The sequence below is a fragment of the Diabrotica virgifera genome, chromosome 5 (assembly GCF_917563875.1).
Source record: "Diabrotica virgifera virgifera chromosome 5, PGI_DIABVI_V3a".
Classification (NCBI taxonomy): Eukaryota; Metazoa; Arthropoda; class Insecta; order Coleoptera; family Chrysomelidae; genus Diabrotica; species Diabrotica virgifera.
The window spans coordinates 230,324,309-230,351,797 of NC_065447.1; the positions used below are offsets into that span (position 1 = coordinate 230,324,309).

Genomic DNA, 27,489 nt, shown 5'->3' on the forward strand with positions numbered 1-27,489 from the left:
TAACCACCAAAATATAATATTACAAAAATATGTGGGTCAAAGCCCTGTACAAGTAATCCGTCAAGGAAACATCGATGAAAAATGCAAACTGAAGCATGGATGTTTAAAATATTCCATGTAATACGCTCTAGGTACCATCTGATCTCGGATTCGAATTGACTTTAAAGATTGTTAGGGATTTTAAATATATACCTTTAATAAAGGATTTTATGGGTTCTTTGTATTATATGATATACAGCCAACTACAGGAAAACTTTTTCCTTGTGGATATTTACTTATAGCTTCGATGGCGCAAAAATATAAATAAAACACCAAAATTCTACAATAAATATATATTTTAAAGTCTTATATACAGACAACAAGATTATCTTACATTTTAGCTGTCAAACGTTTAATAAGTGAATACCATGAAATATAAATAAAGTCTACAGTTTAGAGTCTAGGAAATGTGCACATAATTTTTTTATATTAGTGCAAAAACTTATGAACTTGGTAACGAGTCATTCTATAAATATTCTAGAAATAAATACCGACGTATTCGGAATCTTCTATGCCACACATGTAAATTTCTGAGCCTACTCTACCACTTCAAAACGGTACAAATGCCCGATGAGAATTCAAGACATCAATATGTTCAGAAAGCTTTGAACATCGGCCTGTCCGATTCTTTTGTGCAATTAATTCACGCATATCCCTCACAGAAAAGGATTAAAGTGAAGGGGAATCAACTTTCTTTCAATCTCCTGTACTTGCTGCAGTTGCTCAAAGTGCCATCCATGAACTCACACTGAACAACTGTGCATCATTTATAACAGCGATTTTCCAAAGTCTACAGAGTAGATGTTTATGCGTGACGTCTGTGACTGCTGATTATTATCTGGAACACACTCCTTTTAGAGTCATGGTTCCATTTACCATCTTTCGACATGCGGGGTTTTGGTGTTAGTGACCATCCATTCCCTATCTTGCGGGATAAGAATGAAGCAGGAACAAACAAATAATCAACGTGAAGCTCAGTAAAGATGAGACGGGTGTGAGCATGGGGAAAGTATGTATATGTGTAGAACTGATCCAAAAAAGTTCAACAACAGATGTTACACCCAATTTTAAAACCACAGATATAAATGTAGGATATAGACGGAGAGGCAGCGCTGAAAAATCTCTTTGAATTTACTAAAGCTAGATTTTTCACAGTTGATTACTGTGAGTGTGTAGAGAAACATACTGCGGTCGGTCAAGCGAAACGTAGAACAGGGGTTACTGAGAGGGTATCAAAGTTGCTTTCCTACGAAGGTAATTATTTCCATTTACTAAGGCTGAAAATCAGTACACACATTCTTAATTAAATATAAATAAAAGTTATTATAGTCGGTCAGCTGTATGACGGGACAGAGCCAGTCGGTCGGCCCCAAAATTCGATTGAGGAAATGAAGCATTTTGACTCGCAATTTTTTCGTCCAGCATGGATTTACTTGAAATTTTCACAGAAGGTATGGAATAGTCCAAGGATCATTTTCTATATCATGCCGCTATCATACGCTAAAACCTTGGTGGTGGTTGCCACCCCATCTCGGGGGTGGGAATTTTTTATTACATTTTAACCATGTAATTCGATGGAAAAAGTGATTCTAAGAAACAAATGTTTTTTACATTTTCTTCGTAAAACTAATATTTTTCGAGTTATTCGCGCTTGAAAATAACAGTTTTTCGACGAAGAAATCGACTTTTTTAGAGGGTTTTTTGAGAATACCTCGAAAAATATTCTATATATTTTTGGCGATAAAAAGTTTCTTCAAAAATGATTTTGTAGGATTTTTAAAGAGCTATAAGACTGTGTACATTAAATTCCGTAAGATCCCTTTGTTTTTAATTGGGGCGGGTTTAAAGGGCTCCAATAAGGGGGTGTTTGTTGGTAAATAGAGGTTTTAAACAACGATATCTGGCTGACTATTCACTGTAATGAAAATCTATGCACAGGGTATTAGTCATTAAAAAAGCTACAATTTAGTAGTTTATTATTTTTTTTGTATCTTCAGTATTTTCGGAGATATTTTGAAGTAAAAGGTGAAAAATACCAAATTGCAAAAAATTAATTTTTCTTCAAAATCCAATTTTTCCAAAATTAAGCATTTTAAATAGGTCAAACTCCTTGAGTGTATTGATAATATAAATATAAAAGGAACTACAGAAAGGTGAAGATCAATTTTGAATTAGGAAGGTAGTTAGGAGGTTGTTTTCACTGATTTTTTCGTAGAGAAAAGCAGGTACCGACATTTTTTTGATTACTGTCGCTTAATTTTCATGCTAGAAAATTTTTATTATTTTTTTTTGAAAGGTCTAATTGTATAATTGAAAAAAGATTATTTGTTTTCCTCGAAAAATGCAAATTTTTCCCATTATTTGGCTTTGAATATTTCAAATTATGCATTTGACGAAAAAAGCTAACCTTTAACATGCCGTATCTCGGTTTGTATTGGTCTTAAAGATATTATTGGAAAAGAATTTGGTTTGTGTTACTAAAAGGTACAATTTTGATATCTATAGTTTTTTTAATTAAATGCATATTTTTCGAACAGAAAAAAAACATTTTTTTCTTGGAATCACTTTTTCCATCGAATTGCATGGTTAAAATGTAATAAGAAATTCCCACCCCCCGAGATGGGGTGGCAACCACCCCAAGGTTTTAGCGTATGATAGCGGCAGGATATATAAAATGATCCTTGGACTATTCCCTACCTTCTGTGAACTTTCAAGTAAATCCATGCTGGACGAAAAAATTGCGAGCCAAAATGCTTCATTTTCTCAACCGACTATTGGGGCCGACCGACCGGCTCTGTCCCGTCATACAGCTGACCGACTATAATAACTTTTATTTATATTTAATTTAGAATGTGTGTACTGATTTTCAGCCTTAGTAAATGGAAATAATTACCTTCGTAGGAAAGCAACTTTGATACCCTCTCAGTAACCCCTGTTCTACGTTTCGCTTGACCGACCGCAGTATGTTTCTCTACACACTCAGTAATCAATTGTGAAAAATCTAGCTTTAGTAAATTCAAAGAGATTTTTCAGCGCTGCATCTTGATCTAATATATATATAGAAGATTTTCAAGGTTGCAAATTGGACAAATCTCCCAGACCAAACGACATATTTATCTATAACGTACAATCTATGGAAAAAAAAACATACTACTCTCTTAGTAATGGCATACGCCCAAAGTGTAGGCCTAAATTATTCAATCATACACCTCCTCTACTTTCCCCCTTCGCTTCGTAAGGATGTAGTGGCGTCATGTAAGTCGTTTGACTATTTCTGTCCAATTGTCTCTCTCATGTGCGTGTTGTCTTGCTTCGGAGAATGAGTAACCAGTCATGTCCTTTATTTGGTCCTACCATCGTACTAGAGATTTTCCTCTGGATATTTTGTCCACTACGTTGTCTTCAACTATAACTCATTCCATGCATTCTCTTCTTCTATTTATATGTCCAAAATATCTCACCATATTTTGGTTGACAGTTGTGTTGAATCAGTTTTTATGTATGTCCTGCCAGTATTGAATTATTTGTGCGATTTGCGGTCCATGGTATGCGCAACATTCTACAGTAGACACACATTTCATACGCCACATGCGCTTCGAATCAGCTTTTTTGATAGTCCAAGTTTCTGAACCGTAGGTGGCGATAGAAAATATTGCTCGAACAAGGCGTAATTTTTGTTTTTTTAATGTCAGTGTTCTACTATATTTCTGTGAGTTTGGCTATTGCCGATCTGGCCATGGTGATGCGTCGACGGATCTCGTCTTCGCATACTCCACTGTTAGTAGTAACGGAGCCTAAGTAATTAAATTGCCTGACCACTTTGTAACCTGCCATGTTTCTTATCTCCGTTTGGTTGTTTCTGATTCTATCGATGATCATTACATTGGTTTTCTGGAATAGTTATTTGGCAAACCATATTCCGTACTCACCGTGCCTAGCCTATTCATAATTTGTTTCAATTCTTCTGGTGAAGAAGCTAATATAACAGTGTCATTAAGTCATCAGCACAGCTTAGGTTTTTGATTTCTTCCTCCTATAGTCCAAGAGTAAATAGTCTACTATAGTTGCTCCACCTTGCCGTTCCTCAAAAACTTAATTCATGTGTTCACTATATGTATTGAATAGAATGGGGGATGTTATACATCCCTGTCGAACTCCAGATTTTAATTTGAAGTTTTTCGAAAACACATTATTTAGGCTACGGCCAGAGAAGCGACAATTTACGGCGCTGTAAGAGCAGTAAAATGAAGCGCGAAAATGGGTCTCCTACGGTGAGTGTAGTGGATGGCCAGAGTGAGCTGTAAAATATCGCGCAGCAACATAGCAACATAGGATAGGACCTATTTTTCGCGCTTCGTTTTACTGCTCCTACAGCGCCGTAAATTGTCGCTTGTCTGACCGTAGCCTAACTCTTACATTAGCACTAGAATTTCTCTAAGAATTCAATCCTACAAGAATCCAAAAATTTAGTCCTTCCACGAGACTGAATAGGTTGTCCATTACTTGCATGGCATTGATATTGCTGTAATGGAGTGACTACGTAACGGTCTTGACCTCAAACCCCTTGAAAATGTATGTAACCATGAAGAAATATCCAAGTTATATATCCAATAATTTATGATTAATTATTTATATGGGAAATAAGCCACAATTAAAATGAAAAAAAATAATTTTATTAACGTTTCGACGCCCAAATCGGGTGCCGTTGTCAAAATACAAAATATTACAAAAAAACGTTAATAAAATTATTTTTTTCATTTTAATTGTGGCGTATTTCCCATATAAATAATTAATCATAAAAATGTCACAAGAAAATAGCTTCAGAACAACCAATAATTTATGTATTGGGGAGTGAAAATATCAGAAAAGAGACTTAAAGATAATGAAATAAAAGCAAGAATCACAAAGGTTAACAAAAATAAAAAGAAGTAATAAAGAAATTCAGGCAAGTGCTGTACATGTAATAAAGTGTAAAAATATAATAGAACTCTGGAATAGAAGATTGTAGCTCTTAAGTCATGAGCGTTTAAAGTCTATTGAGCTAACTATTCTGCGTTCCGCAGTCACTTTGCAGTGTGGGCAGCATATCCCAATATAAAACTTATGGAACCTTGCAGCTCAGTGTTGCCGGTTTTAAGCAGACGAACTTAAAGTCCGTCTAAATAGAATATTCCAGAAGTCCAAAACATCTTGATTTGAAAATCTGTGGGTTTTATTATTTTTAAATATTTCATAGATAGGTACTATGAAAGAAGGTACTACGATATTAAAGATATATCATTTGAATATTAATTATAATTCTGTGGCTTGGTTCTAAAAGGGCCAATGTCAAATTTTTGTTTTTTTATACAGCTTTCTTTTGAATTTAATATTGACCAAACAAAATGCAAAAAATTGAAATTGGCCATTTTAACACAATAAGTCACATAATGTGGCTTAATGCTAAAAGGGCCAGTATCAATTTTTTAAAATACTTTAAAATTTATTTAATATAAATATTAATATCTCTTGGCAACACTGTTCTTCATAAGAGTCTGTACTGAAAGGTGACCGTGGAACGCAGTATAAATAACTATTAATATTTTTTCTAAAGTGGTGCGTATATTTTGTTCATGAGTTTTTATTGTGTGAAATATATTCGAGGCATAAATATAAAAAAATAGTATGTGCACTGCACTATGACTATAACAGCTACGCAACAAATAAATTCATTTCAGTTTAATCTTGTGCAATTTCAGCTTAAACCCAAGCATCTCCGAAAATACTCCTGATAGTGCTGATAAAATGATTAATTTGGTACAATTGTAAAGAATGGGATTCGCTGACAGTCCTGATATCTTAAACGGATTTTCCAGTTCCTAAAAATAATAAAAAAGTTATAATATTTATACTACTACATTAGTAATAAGTTAGTAATAATGTTACTGTGTGTTACATATAGCGTTATAGTAGACATACTATAATTACACTTCTTTTTGTTATGTAGGTACTATCATACCTTTACAACAATTCCTAAATCTACTATAATTTATAATTTTCATAAACCATATTTTTACGATGGAATGGAATTACTTTCTAGTAAAATAATTAAATAATAATACCTAATTTTATTTATTTATCAACAATGACCATTTGCTTTTGGTCACTGTCGTTATTGGCCGGTTGTAACGGTTTGAGACGTTACGGAATCATTTTTGAACTCTTTAATTATTTTCTGTTGATCTCTTAATTAATTACTCTAATTTTCGCGTAATAGTTCAAATGAGTATCTTTTATATTTAAAATTTCTTGCAACGATGCCACACCTAATTACGATTTGGTATCACTGATGGAACGTACTATATACGCCACCTAGCGAGAAATATTCTTTCGTGTTCTGAAAAATTCGACAAGGCGGTCGTACTTGACTTGACTTGACTGTGAAGTGCGCTGGAAGTAGGTCGGCGGACCTCTGGTTCCATAATGGCGGAAGGTCTCATTTTTTAAAAAGTTAGTTATTGGGAAATACAGTTCCATTGGAAGTAGAAATGGTGTCCCGTGGGTTTGTTAAATCCATCCAGCGTGTTCTTGAGGAAAAACAATAACTAATAAGGGAAATTCCGGTAAATATTTTTTTTTGACATATAAAGGTTAGGTTGGATCTTACATTTCTTTTTTCATTTAAAATATTCTTTCCAGTTCAAGTTTTACAGTAAATTTGTTAATTATTGAATTTAGTTTCTTAACCATTCCACCGTGTTTAATATTTGTTCGGAAAAAGTTTTAATAGTCCAAATTTTTGGTTAGTAAAGTTTAAAGTCTGTCCACACCCAATATTTGATAAATTTAAAAAAAAATCTAACGCTATGCTCATATCACACTGGCAATATAAATATCCTATAATATTTTGTTCTAAATATCATATTCTGTATTTAAATTCTACATCAAGGTCACACACAATACCTTTTCACATCTAATAAGCTGTGCTAATGGAGGTTTTTTATTGCTGTTCATTCTAAAAAAACCTCTTCCTCATTACTCCTTCTTTTGTTTTTTCTACTCACACATGTTTGATTGGAAATTGAAACTAAGACTGGGAAATGTTTGTTTTTTAGCCATTTGGGAGAAATATTAAAACCTACCATGTATCCTTCGACCACCTGGAAGGAGCCGATTCCAGCCACAGCCACAGTCAAGTCACTCTACAGTTTGGTCACTTGGGGAACAAGCTTTCTGTAGCGTTCCAGCTCCATTTCCGTCACCACATCTGGACCTACAGGAGGTACAGTTTGGCACCACCCTGGTGCTCATTTTCGGGGATGCAGCAGCAACCTTTTATTAGTCGTTTGCGTTTGTTTTTAGTTAATGCATTATGTTTGTTCATTATTTTTCTTAAGATTTAGCTTGCATTTATTTGGTTTTTGATATGTGTGTGTGTGTTTAGATTTATGACCTTGGTTTGAACCAATTGGCCAGCTCAATTTTTTTTATTTTCATAGACACAATTTCCTAATTTTAACTGATATACATTATATTTTAATAATTACAAACATATATTACATACATTACATTAAAAATACATACTAATATTAAACACTATTACTAAATACTTATACTAAACCACTAATTGATATTAAAATATTTTTTTTTTCAGCGCTAAGACCTAAACCCGATCAATGTCGCGGAGGTTTAGGCCTTCTTTGTGATTTTTTTTTGCTTTTTTTTGTTTTTTTTTATTTTGTTTTTTTTTATTGCTTTTTTAATATTTATTTATTTTTTTTATTATTTTTTTCTTTTTTTTTTGTTTTTTTTTTATATATTTTTTTTTGAATTTTTTTATATATTTTTTTTAAATATCAATTTTCATATTTTTTAAGTGGTTATAAACAATTTTATACAAATTTATATTTCGTGTACATAAAATGGAATTTAAATTGGTGGGGAGAGTAACTCCTACTGTTTGTAGATTCTTATATAACTGTTGATTCAGCATCTGGAAGTTTGCGCAATCGAAAATCACATGCTCTAATGTACCCAACTCCCCGCAAGTGCAGTTTTGAGAAGTGGCCAACCCTAATTTATTTTTGTGAACTGCATATAAACCATGTTTGTTCCTTGCTCTATTTAAGGTTTTAATGAAGTGCCGATTTGTAATGTCGTTAAACCACGGTTTTCTAAAAATTTTTGGTTGGATATCATGAAATCGTATACCTTTAAGAGAGATATCATATTCCAGTTGCCACTGCCCCATTTGTTTTTTCTTAAACCATTGTCGTAGATCAGTGACTGGCATTAATGGTTCTTCTATCGTTTCCCCTGTTGTAGTAGCATCCTTGGCAAGTCTATCCACTATTTCATTTCCGTTAATTCCATAATGAGCCTTAATCCAAACCAAAGAAATTTGTTTACCTGTATTCGTAAGTAACTGGATCGTTTCTAAAATTTTTATAATTACTACTGATGAAGTGCTTGATAATTTAGTTTGTACTATTGTGTCTACCGAACTTTTGCTATCTGTTAATATAATAAACTTATTCTTGTGATGGGTATTAATATACCTCAAAGCTTGAAGAATTGCGATGAGCTCAGCAGTATAACTAGACATTTGATTTGAAAGTTTAAATTTTTTGGATAGATTTTCATTTGAATGGTAAAAGGCGCATCCAGTAGACTCAGCGAATTTGCATCCATCTGTATAAATACAATCGGACATCTTTTCAGAATTGTTTGCTCAAGAAACGTATTTATGTTAAATTGATTAACATGTGGTTCAATATTAAGATAATAATAAGGAATTTGTAGTTCTATGTTATAATCACAATTATAAAAGGGAAGGATGTCATTTCTGTAAACCTCGCTATTAAATTGGATTAATAGCTGATAACTGCTTATTACTTTGAGATGAATTTTACGTCTTCAGAAGGGACTATCTATTTTTGAATTGAGGTTTTACATTTTCTCAGATCTTTTCTGTGCTAGGAGTTTTGATATAAAAACATCACACAAAAATTGCCGTCTAAGATGCAAAGGAGGCTCTGCTGCTTCATGTATGTTTTCATTAATTTGTAGATCAATAATGCATCTATAAATTAATGAAAAAATTATTAGGTTAATTCCTCATAAAACTACTTAAGGTGAAACAGTAGCGATCAACAGGTAGCGAAAGCGCGTTCCAAGATTGTGGCTGTAATTTTGAATATTTTTTCGAGATATTTGGCACACGTATTCGTAATATAATAAAGAATGGCGGTACAGAGCCCAATTTGAAAAATATATTAATATGTGGAAATTACTCTGTAATTAAATACAATATTAAAAAAACGAGCCTGGACCGCCATTAAAAAGAACAAAAAAATACACTTTCTTCAAATAATCTTTTTTATCCGATGCCTAGAGTTTGTGTCATTTTGGAACTACTAATTAAATAAAAAATTTTAGTAGTTCCAAAATGACACAAAATCTAGGCATCGGATAAAAAAGTTTATTTGAAGAAAGTGTATTTTTTTGTTCTTCTTAATGGCGGTACAGGCTCGTTTTTTTTTAATATTGTATTTAATTACAGAGTAATTTCCACATATTATTATATTTTTCAAATTGGGCTCTGTACCGCCATTCTTTATTATATTACGGATACGTGTGCCAAATATCTCGAAAAAATATTCAAAATTACAGCCGCAATCTTGGAACGCGTTTTTGCTACCTGTTGATCGCTACTGTTTCCTCTTAAATGGAGCGTTTTTTCTACTTTCTGAAAAAAAATTATTTGTGGGTTACAACCTTTTATCTTTCAACCGTCATGAGAAATGAAATTGAATCGTATGTATAAGTTCGAGAAATTTATATTGTGAAACAGCTTTAAGGTCGGCAAAATTTGGTATTCTTTGTCAAAGATGTTTTAAGAGGCGGTTCGTTTGATGACATCTGTTTTTCAACGAGCCGTTAAATACCGCTATGAATTCTACGATTTTATTGGTTAGAACTACCCACGTGATATCTGTGTTCGTATTGGTCAGTCAGAGTCAGAGTGACAATCAGCTGTTAGACATCATGATGTGATGGAATTTTTATTTTGATGTAAATAAATATTTATTACTGATAATTTGTATAAGCAAAATTATTATACTGCACTGCACCTACAGTGACTCACAGCCTCAATTCTGAAATGATACAGTCGCTACTCAATAAAACTGTAGCTTGTGTCAGTGACTCAATATTAGAAAAAAATTACATACTGAAAGTAAGTTACTAAGCATAAGCTATGTTTTGGGTTTCAGATATACCATACTTAAATAACAATAATCCTTTAATTATTTTGTGTATGATTTTGATATCAGCTAAAATTAATAAAGAAAACAAAACTCCTTGTTGCTTATTTCTTTGGCTGATAGATTTATTTCTTGCAGTTCAGCTATGTCGATTATTATTTTGTAATATCCGTCTAATTGTTTCAGGATTACATCTTTTTCCAAACTGTCGTTCCACCTCATCTCCCAATTTTGGTGCACTTTTTGGGATTATTTGTTATTTCTCTGACAGTACATCTTATTGTTCGTCCGCTATAACTTTTCCCATGCGTCACGATTCATTTTCAAGCAAATTAAGTCAAAACATTAAGTGAAACGAATGTCGATGTGTATATACATTTTGTATAGGTACTGTATACTATATACTACACACATCGGCGTACTTTTCACTTTATGTTTTGACTTAATTTGTTTGAAAATGAATCGTGACACATGGGAAAAGTTGTAGCGGACGAACTATAGCTATTAGGACTTTGGAGACGGCTGCTCTGAAAAGTTCGTTTGATGTACATCCGTACAGCGTATACCATCTCCCTATGCTTCATTTTCCTTGAATCTTTCCCTGCATAATGAGTTGGAGCAAATTGTTTTGGCCCATGCATGGCAACATTTTTCATACGAATTTCTAGTTACATACAACCTATCTTTTCATGTCGTAAGGACAAACCCAGTTATACCAGGAAATTGTCTCAGGCCATAGCATTATTCTCTACATATAAAAACTTAGAAAGTGTGTCCTTTTAGGTGACACAACAGATCGAACACAACAAGCCATGTGTATCTTTTTCGGTACACAGTGTTGAGGACAGTGTGTATCTAAAAGAATACACTGGCGCTGGGAGTGTTAATTATTGCATATTTGAAACCCAAAACATAGCTTATGCTATTTTAGAAGACTCAAACTAACTTACCTACTTTCAGTATGTAAGTTTTTTCTAATAAATATTGAGCCACTGACACAAGCTAGCTTTATTGAGTAGCGACTGCATCATTTAAGCTGTGAGCCCCTGTATATGTTTATCAATCGTGGCCTAGCTACACATTAAAATTGTTTCGTTGATCATTCCCTGCTTTGCTTTCTTCAGCGTGCACACTGATTTTTGTACAGCAGCTTTTGTAGCCAATAGTTACTCTTGTTTGTTTTCTAGATTTTTCCTAATCAGGACTTGATTTCTTTTTGGTTAGTTACTGTCTCCCTTCTACAATAGAGAGAGAGTTTGGGGCTTATTATTCGTTAAAGTGTTGGAATGCTTGTGGGTTTTGATATATGTACATACTACCACAACTCTCAATACAAAATTTGATCAAACTAAACTGATAGTGTGACCACTAGATTTTTATAATTTGAACAAACTGCAGTTGTGGCGTCACTTCCTGAGTTTTCTCGAACTGTTTGATCAAATTATTTGATAGTGAAACCACGACTTTAAGGATTTAAGTAACATCAATTTAATTTGCAATAAAAAAGATCATGAAGATTTGACGATGCTTGTAAATACATACACCCGATTTAGATAATTTAAGTGACAGAAATTTTTAGATTGTCTTGTCAAATATACCTACATGCAACAAAAAATTTAATCAAAATTTGCATAAAAAAATTGAAGTGTTTTAAAAGTTTCAATATGTAAAAACATTGAACCACAGAAACGGTTTTTCTCCACAAAGAAACAAAAATCGTAGCAACATATTAATAAGTGATACATACGTTTAAAAATCCAAATGTAAATGAAATATGAAATTTCGGACATTTTAAAAGGAGACAAGACAGAACATGCCCTATATTTCACAAAATGCCGAAGAAAATCATAATTATATAATATAACATATAATTTCCCCTAAATAACTTTTCCCCATATCCAGTATATTTACTTTTATGTAAATTATCTGTTTTTAATTTTCATGCATTTATAATTTAATTTATAAGATCTATTCTAGTGCTGCTGTGTTTGTATGGAACAACTGAAATAAATTAAAATAATATTATTACTATACAATAATTGTTTATATTTTTTATGAGATAAAAGAAATATTTTATGAGACTATTTAGGTACAGTCTAGAAAGCAGACTAGTAGAAACGAATAAATAGTGTTTTTTTAATCAATACTGTTTTTCAATATTGATTTTCTACCACACTTTTATTTCTATCACAAAAATTGTCAATTGTAAGATAAACAAGAAATATTTATCCGTTATCCTCGGTCAGCAGACTTATTTTCTTGAAACGACACTTTGCATGCATACAATATTGGTATTTAAATATCCCGATCTGTCATTCTTAATCATTTGACCAATACGAACACAGATATCACGTGGGTAGTTCTAACCAATAAAATCATGGAATTCATAGCGGTTAGTAACGCTTCGTTGTTTTTCACACCCACATAATCGGTCCCCTCAGATATTTACAAGTTTTACAAAACTTTTAGTTCAGTAGTATGTCTTACTGGAGTATAGGTGTGTGATTTAAAGCTCGATAATGGAGTTTAAAATGTTGTTTAATTTAAGATTAATAATTAATTTTAGCACATACGATATGTCCTGCTTTAACGGTATATCTAAGTAAAAATAAATATTTTTAATTACATATTTGATCACCAGAAAAAACAACCAGCCTCCGAACTATATTAAAGGGGAACTAGCAGGACTTACAAATCTGACCCGTTTCACTGAATTGGTTACTTAAAGTATACCTTCTTCACACGTATAAAGTTCCCCATATTTAATATGAACTTACTTTCAATAAATCTATGGCAAGTTTTAACACGTTGTTTGCAACATTCAACTCATCTTTCTTTTGAGGTTTCTGTTCTATTTGCAGGTGAAGGTTGATTTGCTCGGTGATTAAAACTGAAAGATTTCTATACTTCTTGTTTATCTTAGTACCTAAAGTCATGAATCTCAGGAGTAGTATACCTAATCCGATACACCATATTAAAGCTTCCAAATAATACTGAGAAAATAAAACTGTGTCCTAAAAAATAAACACTGAAATAAGATAATTACTTTAACACAACAGAAAAATAAAAATACCACATGTTGAATTAATTTAAGAGTTTTTTTAGTCCAAATGTGCAAAAATCCTTTGTAAGCAATACAAAAAGCATAGAAGAAAACTGAAGAAAAAAGTTCAACCAACACTAAAAGTCTGAAGAAAAAAGAAAACTTACGAAAGGAGATAAAATATACATTTTTAAAACCTTTGTGTTACTAGGTCAGGGTAATAAGACAAAAATATACCCTGTTCGTGACACCTGTTTCGACAGCTAATACCTATAAGAACAAATTGTAACTAAACTGCACGTCATAGAAAACGGGCACCCTAAAAAATGGGTCATTTTTGATGTCGCGTATCTCCTAAACCTGTTGTCCGATTTAAGTGATTTTTTGAATATGTTATAGCCCTATTCTTTGTCAATATCTTTGTAATAATATTTTGCAAAACAGGTAAATTTTCATTATATACCGGGTGTACGAATCAAACTGTGTTTTTTTCTCAAAGTTCGCAACACCCTGTGGCATATTGTAGCGTTTATAAAATACTGAAATTACAACCCAACTATAGCCTCAGGTTTTCTTAACATTCTGTTTTTTGATTCATTCATTTATGATGGATAATACAAAAGTTATGTACTTTAACAACTAGGCATGCTCTTTATCAGTACAGGGTGTTTCTAAAGAAGTACGACAAACTTTAAGGGGTAATTCTGCATGAAAACATAATGACCGGTTGCTTTATAAACATATGTCCGCAAATGCTTCGTTTCCGACATACAGGATGTTGAATTTTTTCTTAAAAACTGACGATTTATTTATTGCCCTAAAACCGGTTGAGATATGCAAATGAAATTTGGTGGGTTTTAAGACGTAATTTTTTAACATTTTTTGATATACAATTAAGAATTTTTTTATTCACCATTGGCGTACATACGAATAATATGATCGGTCATATTACCCGTATGCGCTCCAATAGTGAATATAAAATTCTTAGTTGAATGTCAAAAAATGTGCAATAACCATCTCTTAAAACCTACCAAATTTCATTTGCATATCTCAACCGGTTTTAAAGCAATAAATAAATTATCAGTTTGTAAGAAAAAATTTAACATCCCGTATCTCGGAAACGCAGCTTTTGCGGATATATGATTATAAAGCAAACTGTCATTATTTTTAATGCAGAATTACCCCTTAAAGTTTGTCGAACTTATTTAGTCCCTAAAACACTTTAGACTTATAACACCCTGTACTGATGAAGAACATGGCTAGTTGTTAAAGTACATAACTTTTGCATTATCCAACATAAGCGAATGAATCAAAAAACAGAATGTTAAGAAAGCCTGAGGCTATAGCTGAATTTTAATTTCAGTATTTTATAAATGCTAGAATAATCCACAGGGTGTTGCGAACTTTGAGAAAAAAACACAGTTTGATGCGTACACCCGGTATACAATGAAAATTTACCTGTTTTGCAAAAATATTATTACAAAGATACTGACAAAGAATAGGGCTATAACATATTCAAAAAATCATTTAAATCGGACAACAGGTTTAGGAGATACGCGACATCAAAAATGATTCATTTTTTAGGATGCCCGTTTTCTATGACGCGCAGTTTATTTCCTGCGTAGGATCTGGTGGCCATTTTTATTTATAAACAATTTAGGGTCAAAAAACGGCATTTTTCCCTTTTTTTTTTCAAATTAATGGAAAACAGTAAGACTTATGGTTTTCTTAGTACAGACATCTTCGAGAGAATGGAAAAAGATTTAAAATGGCGCATTACAAAGTTTAATGCACTCATTTGTTGTTAATATAACTGCGAAATAGGTAGAAATTTCAAAAAAATTACTTTCGCAATAACTATTGTAAAAATAAGTATGGAGCTTTGAACTTGTTGTAAAATGAGGGTTCTTTGGTGCTTAATATGTGACAAAAATTTCAAAGCGATTCGATCAATTGTTTAAATTTTATTCAAATTGTTTATCACAGAGAGCTTTTTTTTGCAATAACATAAGTCAAAAAAAATAATGTTAGAACCATTCTACAGATGTCAAATTGGTTTAAAAAAAGTTAATAAAAAATGCATTTATTAGTAATAAATAATTATGCAAAAGTATCGTCAATTTTTCTTTTTTTGAATACTTTAAACTTTTTGAATAACTTTTTTCAAAAAAATCTATTTTTTATCGTTTTTAGGTGCATAACTACCAAGTAATGTTATTTATATGATAATTGATGAAAAATAAAATAAATATAAAAAAATAAAAAGTTTATAAGGCAAAATTGAACATACTTTTGCATAATTATTTATTACTAATAAATGCATTTTTTATTCACTTTTTTTAAACCAATTTAAAAGTTTAGTTTATGCTCTTTCATTTGACATCTGTAGAATGGTTCTAACATTATGTTTTTCTGACTTATGTTATTGCAAAGAAAAGCTCTCTGGGATAAACAATTTGAATAAAATTTAAGCAATTTAATGAATCGCTTTGAAATTTTTGTCACATATTAAGCACCAAACAACCCTCATTTGACAAAAATTTCAAAGCTATATACCAGGGCTGGCCAAATTGTGGCTCGCGAGCCACATGTGGCTCTTTGAAGGATTATTTGTGGCTCGCAATAAATGTACCTGATTTACTTTTTATTTTTTTTTGTTGCAAAATGTCTTAAATTACCGACAACAAATATAAAAGACTAAGTGTAAGATCAGGACTTGGACAAGGAGAACCCCTATGATTGTTGCTATTCAATTTGGCCTTAGAATATGTAATAAGTAAAATATCATCTGAGCTGACATGAGGATTTGCGAATCCAGGATAAAAACAATTGTTGACCTTTGCTGAAGATATAGGTGCAGTCGCTCATTCTACAAGAGACGCGAGAGAAGTGTTTTCACAACTCGAGGAAGAAACAGGTAGTCTGAGTCTTCGAATAAATGAAGAGGAGATGAAATACATGTTAGTAACCAAAAATACAAGACCAAGAGTTAGGCAGAACATACTTATTAATGACCACAACTTCAAAGTAGTAAAAGGGTTTAAATATCTAGGGAACATTATCATCTGTAATAACAGATGACAAGCACATATAAAAAAAGTCTCAGCAAGAATAGCTGCGTGGAATAGAGCATTATATTCCCTATCGTCATTATTAAGACCTAAGCTGTTAAAGAGATAATCTAAATTACGACTGTACAGCCAATTATTCGCCCTACTTGGACTCTACATCAGCGGGAAATAAATAAGCTGCTGGTATTTGAAAGCGAAGTTCTCAGAATGATATTTGGCCCTCAAAGAGATGAATTGACAGAAGAGTGAAGAAGGCGCCGCAAAGCTGATATGCTAACTGTGTATGGTACTAAGAACATCGTCAGACATATATAAACGCTAAGATAAGATGGGCAGGTGATGTGGTAGATCAGAGGAACACAGTGTTTCTGAGAGACGATAGAAGATCAGTAGGCCGTCCCAGAAAAAAATGGAAGGATGATGAAGAATCGACCTATCCTTATCCTGAATTAGTAAAGGCTGCTTGTAGAATTATTTGCATATTTGACACAACGATGTGAACCATTTTATTTCACTTTAAAAATCGTGAAATCCAAACAGCGAGAGAAAAATTTAATAGCTTTTTTACACTTTTACATAATATATAATTGTTTAATTGCGGCTCGCGAAAAATTTCAAATTATAAAAATGGCTCGGACTACCAAGGAGCTTGGCCACCCCTGCTATATACCTATTTTTACAATAGTTATTGCGAAATTAATTTTTTTGAAATTTCGACCTTTTTTCGCAATTATATTAACAATAAATGCAATTAATAACAATAAATAAATACAAGCTTTTTCCATTCTCTCGAAGATGTTTGTACTAAGAAAACCATAAGTCTTATGCCCGGCTGCACCAACAGAATTTAAGCTTAAGTCGAGAATATCATAAAAATTAATATAATATAATTATAATATATTACAATAAGAATACCATAATATAATAATAGATACAACTGATAATAAGGTAAGAATCTAAAATTATGGTGCAACGTAAGTGATCATCAAGGAGGCCCTATCTATAAGTAGAACTTAGCTAAGCTGGAGCTTAAGATCTGTTGGTGCAACCAGGCATTACTGTTTTACATTAATTTGCAAAAAAAAAGGAAAAAATACCGTTTTATAACTCTTAAATTGTTTATAAATAAAAATGGCCACCAGATCCTACGCAGGAAATAGTTACAATTTGTTCTTATAGTTATTACCTCTCGAAAAAACGCTTTAGTACGCTGGCTGTTGAAGTGTCATGGAAAAAACCTTACCCTGGACTATTACCAGTTATGGATATTATCATAAATTGTTTTGCGCATGATTTACAATAACATTATTAACGAGGAGTATTTTACTGTCATTATTGAATTTGGTTGCCTTTTTAAAGACAAGTCACATGCTATGTCATTTTTTTTTGACAGGATTTCTCAAGTTAAAGTTAATTTCATGCAATTTAATTATCTATTTTCCAATAAAGTCGTCCCAGGAATGCACCTCTAATCAAGCCGTCAGAGATTTGATCTCTTAAAAGATGCAAAAAAGCTTGACATTCCTACCCCTGGGCTTCCCCCAAAACCTCCCTTATAGAGGGGATGGAAAACATCAATTTACCAAGAATATGTACGCCGCAGAAAAAATGTTTCAAACAGGAAATATAGCTGAGATAATTTCGAACAAAAATGTTTAATAGCACTTTTTGTGTAGAATGAACCATTCTCTCAGGAACAACGTTTCAAGCAAGCGGCAATTTTGAATGTCAGTTGCGCGCGAAATCAGCTTTAAAAAAAATATGTATCAACTCGACGGACGGTAAAAATTCGATATCTTTTGATCACAGCATCTTAACAACAAAAATCAATGCGTTTTAAAGGTGAAGAGTGCAACTTTCGTATGCAATTTTTGCATTTTGCCGCACATGAAGCTAGTATTTATAAAGCTGTTAAACAAACAAACATTGCGCGATTATTGCCATTTTTTTACAATTCTCATGAGATCATTAAAATTTATCACTTCTATTGACCAGGCGCTATAGAATTTCCATTGTTAGAGCCTAAACCTTCTTATATAACATGAAATTTCAATTTTGAGTTGTGGCAACAAATATGAGGCATTCCAAATATGCCTAAAAAACGTTAAATTTAAACTTTCACATTACAAGCGATCTCACGTGATAGGAAATGTTTTCACTAAGATCGCATTGACTGGAATTTGTAGCTAAAACGTGATGGCGAACGTCGGATAATAATTCTGATATAGCTAAAAAAAAAAAGTGGAACTTACAACACAGCAGACATATTGCGGCAGATAGAACATATCTCACTCATATTGATAAAAAATCAGCGAAAAATATAAATGGTTTACCCGAAAGTACTGGAAATATAGGGGGCTAGAGAAAGAAATAAGAAAATAAATTATTAGATGAAAAATGAAATTTATGTTAAATGTACAACAAATTTATATTAACAGAAAAACAAAAACAGATCAAAGACATGTAAGATTAAGAAATAAAGCTATTAGTGAAGAAACATAAGACTTACCTTCAAAACTTCAACACATAGAAAGGTCAACAATAACAAATTAGCAACAAAAGCGGTAGAAACAATCACATCGACGGATCGTTGAGGTCCTCTCTTTTTCAGATAAGATCTCACCGACAACCACGTCTTGATGTTTATCACTTTGTTCAATCGGAAATGCGGTATTTCCGATTTTCTAGCTCGTCTTGATGATGTTAAATGAGAGAACAATTTCGCGTACAAAAGTCTCTGCTTGAAAGTTCTTTCTGCCACAGCCAAGAGAAAGAATATCATCAAAGCCAGCACCCAGCGCTGGACTAGAGCTATCGTCATCACAATGTACTCCCTATAATACAATGATAGAATTAGATTAAGCATTTTATACGTTAAAAGAACTTTTGGATATTGTTATATATGTAGAGTTACAATAAATTATGTTTCAAATACTTAATATCCTACTGACTGCGCCAATTATATAGACTCTATTTATTTTTTTATTAAAGTACATCTATCTGTTTTAAGTTTTAACTTATTTGTCGTTTACTTAAAAAAGTAAATTGCATTAAGATGCTGCAAGAAAATAGCTTCAGAACAATACTCTTTAACGAGATCTACGGTACGGCTCAGATTCCAAAAGATTGGCTTCGCTCTACATTTCACGTGCGAAATTCTGCAAGGACCACCGGCTAATGAGCCTAATGAGCATATTTTTAAAACTTTCCTTGAGAATATTACACACATAATCTCAAGATTATTTAAGAAATGTGAAGAGGTCAGTGTCTGAAGTCAGTTTTGTTTCAAAAATAGACTTAGCACGAGGAGGACGATCTTGAGTATACAAACATTAATACACAATTGTTTAAATCAAAGAATGGATGTTTTTCTCTGTTTCATCGATTATAAGAAAGCATTCGATAACGTAAAACACGAAGTAATGATAAAATATCTACAAGAGTCGGGAATGAGTACCAAGGACGTAAGAGTTATCGCTAATCTGTACTGGAACCAGACACCCACGAAATCAAAACTAAGTCTTTCAAAATTTCAACGAAACGGAAGATTTCTCGATAAAAAAAAAGGAGTAAAGCAAGGTTGTATACTTTCTCCAATGTTTAAACGTGTAGATAGAAAAAGCATTCGCAGAAGCAGTGGCAGTCTCTAATAGGGGTATTAAAGTAAACGGCATATTTATTAACAACATTGGGTATGCCGATGATACAGCGATAAGGCAGATACGATGAAAGATCTTCAATGTCTTTTAAATAAACTCTTGCAAGTGAAGCTTTGTGTTTAAAAATAAAGACCAGGAAGACAAAAACAATGTTTTATCATTCAGCCTATATTTGTCCACTGCTGAACGTAGGCCTCCCGTAGTTCACCCCACAAATTCCTGTCTTGAGCAGCTTGCATCCAATTTTGGCATATTCCCTTCAGGTCTCTGTGCATCTTGTTGGTGGTCGTCCTCTGCTTGGAAAGGCAGTCTGGGTCTTCACTCGAGACCCGATGCCCTGCCTAGTTCCATTTCAATGTCGATATTCTTTTTATTGCGTCGGTTACTCCCGATCTACGGCGCAATTCTGTGTTGGTTATTCGGTATCTTAAGATTAATCCCAACATGGACCGTTGAATTACCCTCTGTGTTGTTCGAATTTTGTTTGCGGACGTCTTAGTGAGCGTTAGCGTTTCCGCACCATAGCTTTGAACTGCCAGCACACATTGATCCAAGACCTTTCTTTTGCTTCCCATCTGCTTAAAAACAATGATTATAGCTCAGAAAATAAAACAAAAACCATGACTCATAATCTTACATCATCAACATTAGATATTCCATCCAGCGTCGGATGTAAGCCTACCTTAAGTGTGTTATGTGTCCATTCGCTTCTGTTCTTTATTTTTTGTATTTATTCGTGATCGGCTATTCTTTTGATGTCATAAATTCATTTGGTTTGTGATATACATCTGACTCTCTTGTGTCGTCTTGGTTTAGAGTGCCTGGTTGATTAGATTTAAAAACTGTTTGTAGTCGTCCAAATGTTGTCCAGGCTAAGAAAAGTCTTCTCTATTCAAATACTACGAGATTTGCTCAAATAATACACAAACATCTGGAACCAGGACATCGATGATGGTATCCACCTTGCGATAGGAGCTTCGGATTAATCGACTTTGAATGCAGTAGTTCTGGCAGTGCTTGATTTAAGGACTTGTCTAACATTCAGAAACTTTGACTTTACCTCCTTCTACATGACTACTCTACCCTGAACAGTTAGAACTTAACTAGCTTAAATGCTTGCATGTGAAATAATTGCTACAAAATATATCCCTTCTGACTAGATCTGGTTTTATGACCAGGTGAAATGTCAAGGAGAAGAAGAATATATTAAGCCAGAAGAAGATAGTTTTACATTAGTTTATGTCTATAACTTTTGATAACATTTTGCCAATAAATTACTTTGAAATTTGTATGGCAGTTTTTTTATTCTTCGGTACAAAAAGGGGGCAACTCCAAAGTTTACTTTTTTATATCGTTAACCAACCAAATTTCCAATGAGCACATTTTTAAGTATGTTATGTATTAAGTACTAGAGTTTAACCACACACAATATGATAATTACAAACAAATAAAAAAAGAATTCGCAGTCAAACAAAGTTTTGCTTCTCCTAAAAATGCTAAAATGGAGTTACCTCCTTTTGCACCAATATCTTTAATTACAATATTAATTCGTCTTTTTTTAAATCTTACTGAGGATTTCATTCACTAGGTTGTGAGATATGGATAATCGAATAATCATCATCAATGGTGCTACAGCCCTATAAAAGAGCCTCGACCTTCCCAAGTCTATTACGTCAATCAGTTCTATCCATTGCCAACTGTTGCCAGTTTGTTGCGCCTATTTTTCTACCATCCTCATCTACACCATCCTTCTATATGAGTTTTGGCCTACCCTTATTTCTACTTCCCACAGGTTGTGACATAAGAATTCTTCCAGGAAGGTTGTTCTGCTGTGATCTTGCTAGATGTACTGCCCATCTTAGTCTTACTATTTCTTATAAGAGATACTACGTCTTTACCTCTAAATATATTTATATCTGTGGTATATCTCGTAGTTGTATCTCCTCTTCCAAACACCATTTTCAAATATGCCACCGAATATTCCTCTCAAGATCCTTCATTCAAGTATAAGCAGAAGGTTTTCATCTACCTTGGAGATGGTCCACGTCTCCGATCCGTATGTCAACACTGATTGTATAAGGGTTTTGTATATGGTTGTTTTTGTTTTTTGGCTTAAATTTCTGCTTCTCATATGTTTACTCAGTCCAAAATAGCATTTGTTTGCTAGGATTATCCTTCGCTTGATTTTTTCCGTCATGACGTTCTCCTTGGTGATCAGGGAGCCTAAGTATATCAATTTGTCCACCACTTCAAAGGTAGAGTTATCAACCGTGAATTGGTGACCGATGTTTCTGTCTCTATTGTTTGGTGTTTATGCCATCATCTTAGTTTTCTCCACATTTACTTGCAAATAAGGCATATTTCTCTATATTTTTTGAGGCATTTGAGAAGGTGGTATACATTTCTTCTAGCTTGCGTGTTGTGCAGGCAACTAGGTCCACATCATCTGCATATGCCAATATTTGGGATGATTTATTAAAAAGTATATATGAAGTAATTTAAAAATCTAACTTACCAAAAATTGCCGGAGAATATTGACACAACCCATCGTCGAGATTGAAGAATAACTTCTCCCACCATTGTTCGATGCAACAATAATATGGTAGTCGAATTACTGGGAAGAGCTTGACTAACATTTACATAAAGATTGTCAATAAAACATTTGAATTCAAAGAAGCTGTAGGAAGAAGTATTTAAAAATTTACAGATGACTGGCAAGAACGCTAAAGTCGATGATATCAATACTCCTATGTAAAAATAGTCTTTGCTTTCCGGCATTGAGTCTACTGTTCCTATAATGACCGAACTAATTTCTATCATGGACAGGTCTGCTGTTTTCATTTCGTTCTTCTCCCAAATTATGCAGCTAACTGAAAGAAATGTTTTGTGTGAGTAAATTCTAGGTTTTTAAGCAAAATAAAGGACAATAAATAACAAATATGTTTTAATACCCAATTGTTCAAGGAATTGGCGCTTCTTCATCTTCTTGGCTCTCTATCGTCCATTTTTGGATATAGACCTCTCAACTTCTTCCATTGATCTCTATCCTGAGGAACTTACTTCCAATTTGCTCCGACAATTTTTTTGATGTATCTACTGTTACTAAAACAATCGGAAAGTTGTCTTTTTCGGTCTACGAATATTTAACATTCCGCATTTGAATTTCGCACCGAATAACATTCCGTATACATGTTTGGCACCTCGCCGCCTATTGGTTGAAATATGGCCGCGTGCTGCAAAGAACCAATAGAAAAGTCCTAGGTGCCGAATACATATACGGAATGTTTAGATGCTTTCCGTACAAGTTTCAGCATTTTTAATAGGTAGATAAAAATATATTCTTGGCCTTGTTCTATCTTCTTGCCATCTATAGTTAAACTTCTGAGGTCGTCTCTGTCATTGTTTTTGTTTTTGTCGTCTTCATTTTTAGTCCGACATATTAGGAGCTGCCTGTGAGTTCCCCCATCATAATTTGTAATTCCTCGAATGTGTTCGCTATAATCACGATGTCATCAGCGAATCTAAGGTGGTTAAACTGGTTCCTATTAACGTTGATGCCACATGTTGACCAATTTGTAGTTTTGTAGACGTCTTCTAGGGCTAGATTAAACAGCTTTGGGGATATTACGTCGCCTTGTCGAACTCCTCCGAAACAAGGCTCCAGCAAAACAAAGAAAATGAATATTAACACAGGCACATGTAAAAAACAACTAAAAAAAAACAAAGAAAATAACTTTAGATGGAACTAAACAAAATGAAAACCAAAAAAACAGGAGAATAAAAAACAGGTGAGGTTCGGGAGAGAAAAGGTGACGCTTAAGGTTAGCAGCATCAACATTAAAAATACACTTTGTGATTAAAACCATAAGGTCGTGCCAGGGGCGGATTTATTCATTAGTGGGCCCGGTGCTAATTCTTGTAGAGGGCCCTACCCAACTCTTTTTTGACAAGGCACTTTAAAAATTAAAACAATATAAACTTCAGTACATTTAAAATTATGCAGAAGATACAAGGCTAAGATAAGGTAACGCTTTTTTTTTTGTTTATTTTCAACAAATGCTTTTATGACACTTTCAAAATCAATTTCCCCCAATACGTCATTCTCAATAGAGCAGATCGATAACGAAACTAATCTGTTCTCGCCCATTAATGACCTTAATTTATTTTTAATAAAGCTTAATTTTGAAAATGATCTTTCGGATTCGCAGTTCGTGATAGGTATAGTTAAATATATTCTTAAAACAATATAGGTATTTGAAAACATTGAAACAAGGTCTTTTTCGATAATAATATCCAACATGTCTTTAGGTGTTACTACAGAATTCTCGGAATTAGGAAGAGATAAAATAAAATTTTGAAAAAATATAATCTCTTCGATAAATGCCTGATCTATATCAAGCGGGTACGTTTCGATAAGATTTCACGCATATTGTTTTAATGTTTCACCTTCAATAGTGCGAAAATTTCCAAAAAATGCAAAAAGCTTAGATACATAACCGTATGCTTCACGTCGCTTGTCTAACTCTGTCACTAATGTATCGATCGATAAATAAAATGTTTTGACTTTAAATTTGTTTGAACCTTCTAAATGTGAAGAGGGCCCGTCTGGAAATTTTTTTTTGAATCTGATCGTTTTTTTGAATAATCAAATTTAACATATAAACTCAATTTTTTTGCTTTTTCTTCAAAGTATTCAAAATTTTCACGGTGTTTTTGTATACTACTGTGTAGTCCTTGTAGTAGAAGTGTGCCAGTGTTTAGATCCAGACCAGGTTTTTGAAGAATGGTACTAACTGTTCCAAGTTGTTTTAAAATTTCGTTCCAAAATACGGTTAAAAAAGCAGTTTCAAATTTCTCAAGGATTTTTACTAAAGTTCCGCTTTCTAATTTTGTTTCCTTTTTCTCATCGGGATCGTCGCGAATAACAGAAGACCATCGTGTATTTGATCATAACCAGCTTCTAATGCTTTTGTAGCATCCTCTCGACATGACCATCTGGTGGACGAAAGTGACTTCAGTGTAAATTTTGTACGATTTTCTTGCATCTTTCTTGTAAGAACATCCCACCGATGAGTTGAACTAGCAAAAAAAGCGTACAATTTTTGTAAAAACATGAAGAAATGAGATACTTCTGTAGATGTCTCTACGCTGCATTGACCCACTAGATTTAAAGAATGTGCAAAGCACGGCACATAAAATGCAAGGTTGTTCCTGTTTTTAATTTCCGCTTGAAGTCCCTTGTATTTCCCAGACATGTTACTCGCGTTGTCGTAAGATTGACCGCGACAATTCCTTTTTCCTTTCCTTTTCTCTCAGAAAAAAGATTATATAAAATTGTCAATACAACAATAATTTCAAAGTAATTTTTACAATAAATAAGAGGAGTTTGGTAGGGTAAGTACGACGGCGCGTCAGAATGCCAAATACGTAATTTTAGACAAATGTGTAGGTCTTCTGGGGGCCCTTCAACCTGGGGGCCCGGTGCTACAGCACCTCTAGCCCCCCCCCTAAATCCACCACTGGGTCGTGCTGATGATGATTATACCTGCAATTACTTACCTTTAGCGGAAGGTGGGTTCAATATGGCTGTAGGTGCGATATCATTGTCATACGTAGCATAATCCTTGTCATTATTTATTTGACTATCAGACAAGTTTTCAATGTCAGAACTATAACTACAATCACTATTCGTCGTTACACCCATCCAGTCAGTCGCTGAAGACGTGAGATCACCAAGAGAGGTTTCATTAATCTTTGCGTCAGGTGAGGATTGTACAGGTTCATCATCTGTCTCGCAGTTACTATCTTGGGAGGTGATACTGATTTTTGGTATTAAGTTCTTGCATTTAGTGACCTAAAATATGTTAATATCCAGTTTACTGTAGCATAAGATAAAGAAATGTACAAATAATTGAAGATATTCCAAATAGAAGATAATGAGAGGGGTCAGGCTGTAACGATCAGAAAGTCGTTATATTTTTGCTCCATCCTGTATACTAAATCCGTTTCAGAAATTGTGTTTGTTTGTCGCGTGGAAATGTGTGATTATTTTTCATTTCTCAAGAATCTGTAGTATTACGTAATTAATTCTTGATTCTCATGCGTATTCGTATCTCTGTTTTTATCTAAAGTTGAATTTTTGCCGTCAAAGAAATGAGACTCGTAAATCTTTTTGCTAATGTATTTTTGGCGTCGAAAATATGATGCTTTGGAGTGATTTGTTTACATAGTGCATTCCGTTGCAGTTAAGAGGCTCTGAGTGTATTTGTATAATCCAACAAGTTTACACGTGTAATTTTGCGAACGTTGCAAAAAAAAAGCCTGGGAGAATTTGAGCTGAAACACAAATCATCAGAGTTTCGTAGATTGAATCTTATTTGCGGAAGAATGAGTTATTACCTTTGAAGGCGTGGTTGAAGTTTGCTTAAACCTTTTCTATTCGTTTTGAGATAAGAGTGGAAATTGGCGAATTTTTTTTGATTGGTAAAACCGGTAGTAGGATAGAAAAATGGGGAGATGAGTTTTGGGTGTTAGAGGAGTTGGAAGTATAATCGAGATCAGTTCTAGAGAGCTAGAATAAGAAGTTTGTGCCTTTCCGTCAGCAGGCTCTTTGCCTTGCTGACGGAGAAAATTGTTGAAAATAGTTCAATGGAGAAAATTAGTTGTTTGTATTTAGTACAGTTTCTTTAAGTTTTTGTTCCAGAGCCGAAGTAGGCTTAAGTGGCTGCTGTGGTCGTGGAGAGTGTAAATTCTCGACCGTATTTTATGTTCCTAGTGATGGATTAAACACATCCTTTAGTTTTCTTTTGTCGAAAAGTTCTTCATTTCTTTCAATCAAGTTTAACTAATAACAATAATAATAATATATAAGTGTTACATACAATAAACGAACAATGGAATTTCATCTTTAATATAATTAATACCTGTACTTTGTCTGTAAAATTGGGTGTCGTTATGTGCGTGACAAAAAAATGTGTCATAACATCAGGAAAATGTTTAACACCGTAACTGCCGCATGGATGGACTATGGATAAAGAACACATCAAGGTACTTGCGCTATTTTTTATTGTTCAACTCTTACGTTTTCTCGCGAAATGATGAAACTTTATTTTTTTTTTTTTTGATAACAACCTTGCTGAATTTTTATTTGTTTCAATAAAGTAAGAATTATGTTTAATTACCAGAATTTCTTTACCAATCTCTATCCTTATAAAATAATCATGCATGAAAGTAGCCTACGGTAAGTACAGATATTTCAAATAGCCGGCATTCTTATGTATATATATATATACATAATATATATTATTTATATTATATATATATATTATTTATATATATATTAGTTTAATATTTTTTAATAAGTAAACATATAATATGATATTTTCTTTTTTTAATTATGGCCCCCCGAGCAATTGAGTTTCAATTTTATTTAA

At 33.2% G+C, this 27,489-nt stretch overlaps 1 protein-coding gene across 2 annotated transcripts in view; it reads right to left on the reverse strand.

Annotated features, from left to right (window-relative positions):
• Positions 1-3,549: 3,549 nt before the first annotated feature.
• Positions 3,550-27,489, reverse strand: part of LOC114327171 (protein phtf) — a 61,673-nt gene continuing 37,733 nt past the window's right edge. For both annotated transcript variants that reach the window (XM_050650818.1, XM_050650819.1), the window contains 5 exons: positions 25,616-25,910; positions 22,572-22,926; positions 18,907-19,231; positions 13,061-13,297; positions 3,550-5,897 (listed from right to left, as the gene is read on the reverse strand). In XM_050650818.1, coding sequence (XP_050506775.1) covers positions 5,748-5,897; positions 13,061-13,297; positions 18,907-19,231; positions 22,572-22,926; positions 25,616-25,910 — 1,362 coding nt within the window. In that variant the 3' untranslated portion in view covers positions 3,550-5,747. The remainder of the gene's footprint in view (positions 5,898-13,060; positions 13,298-18,906; positions 19,232-22,571; positions 22,927-25,615; positions 25,911-27,489) is intronic.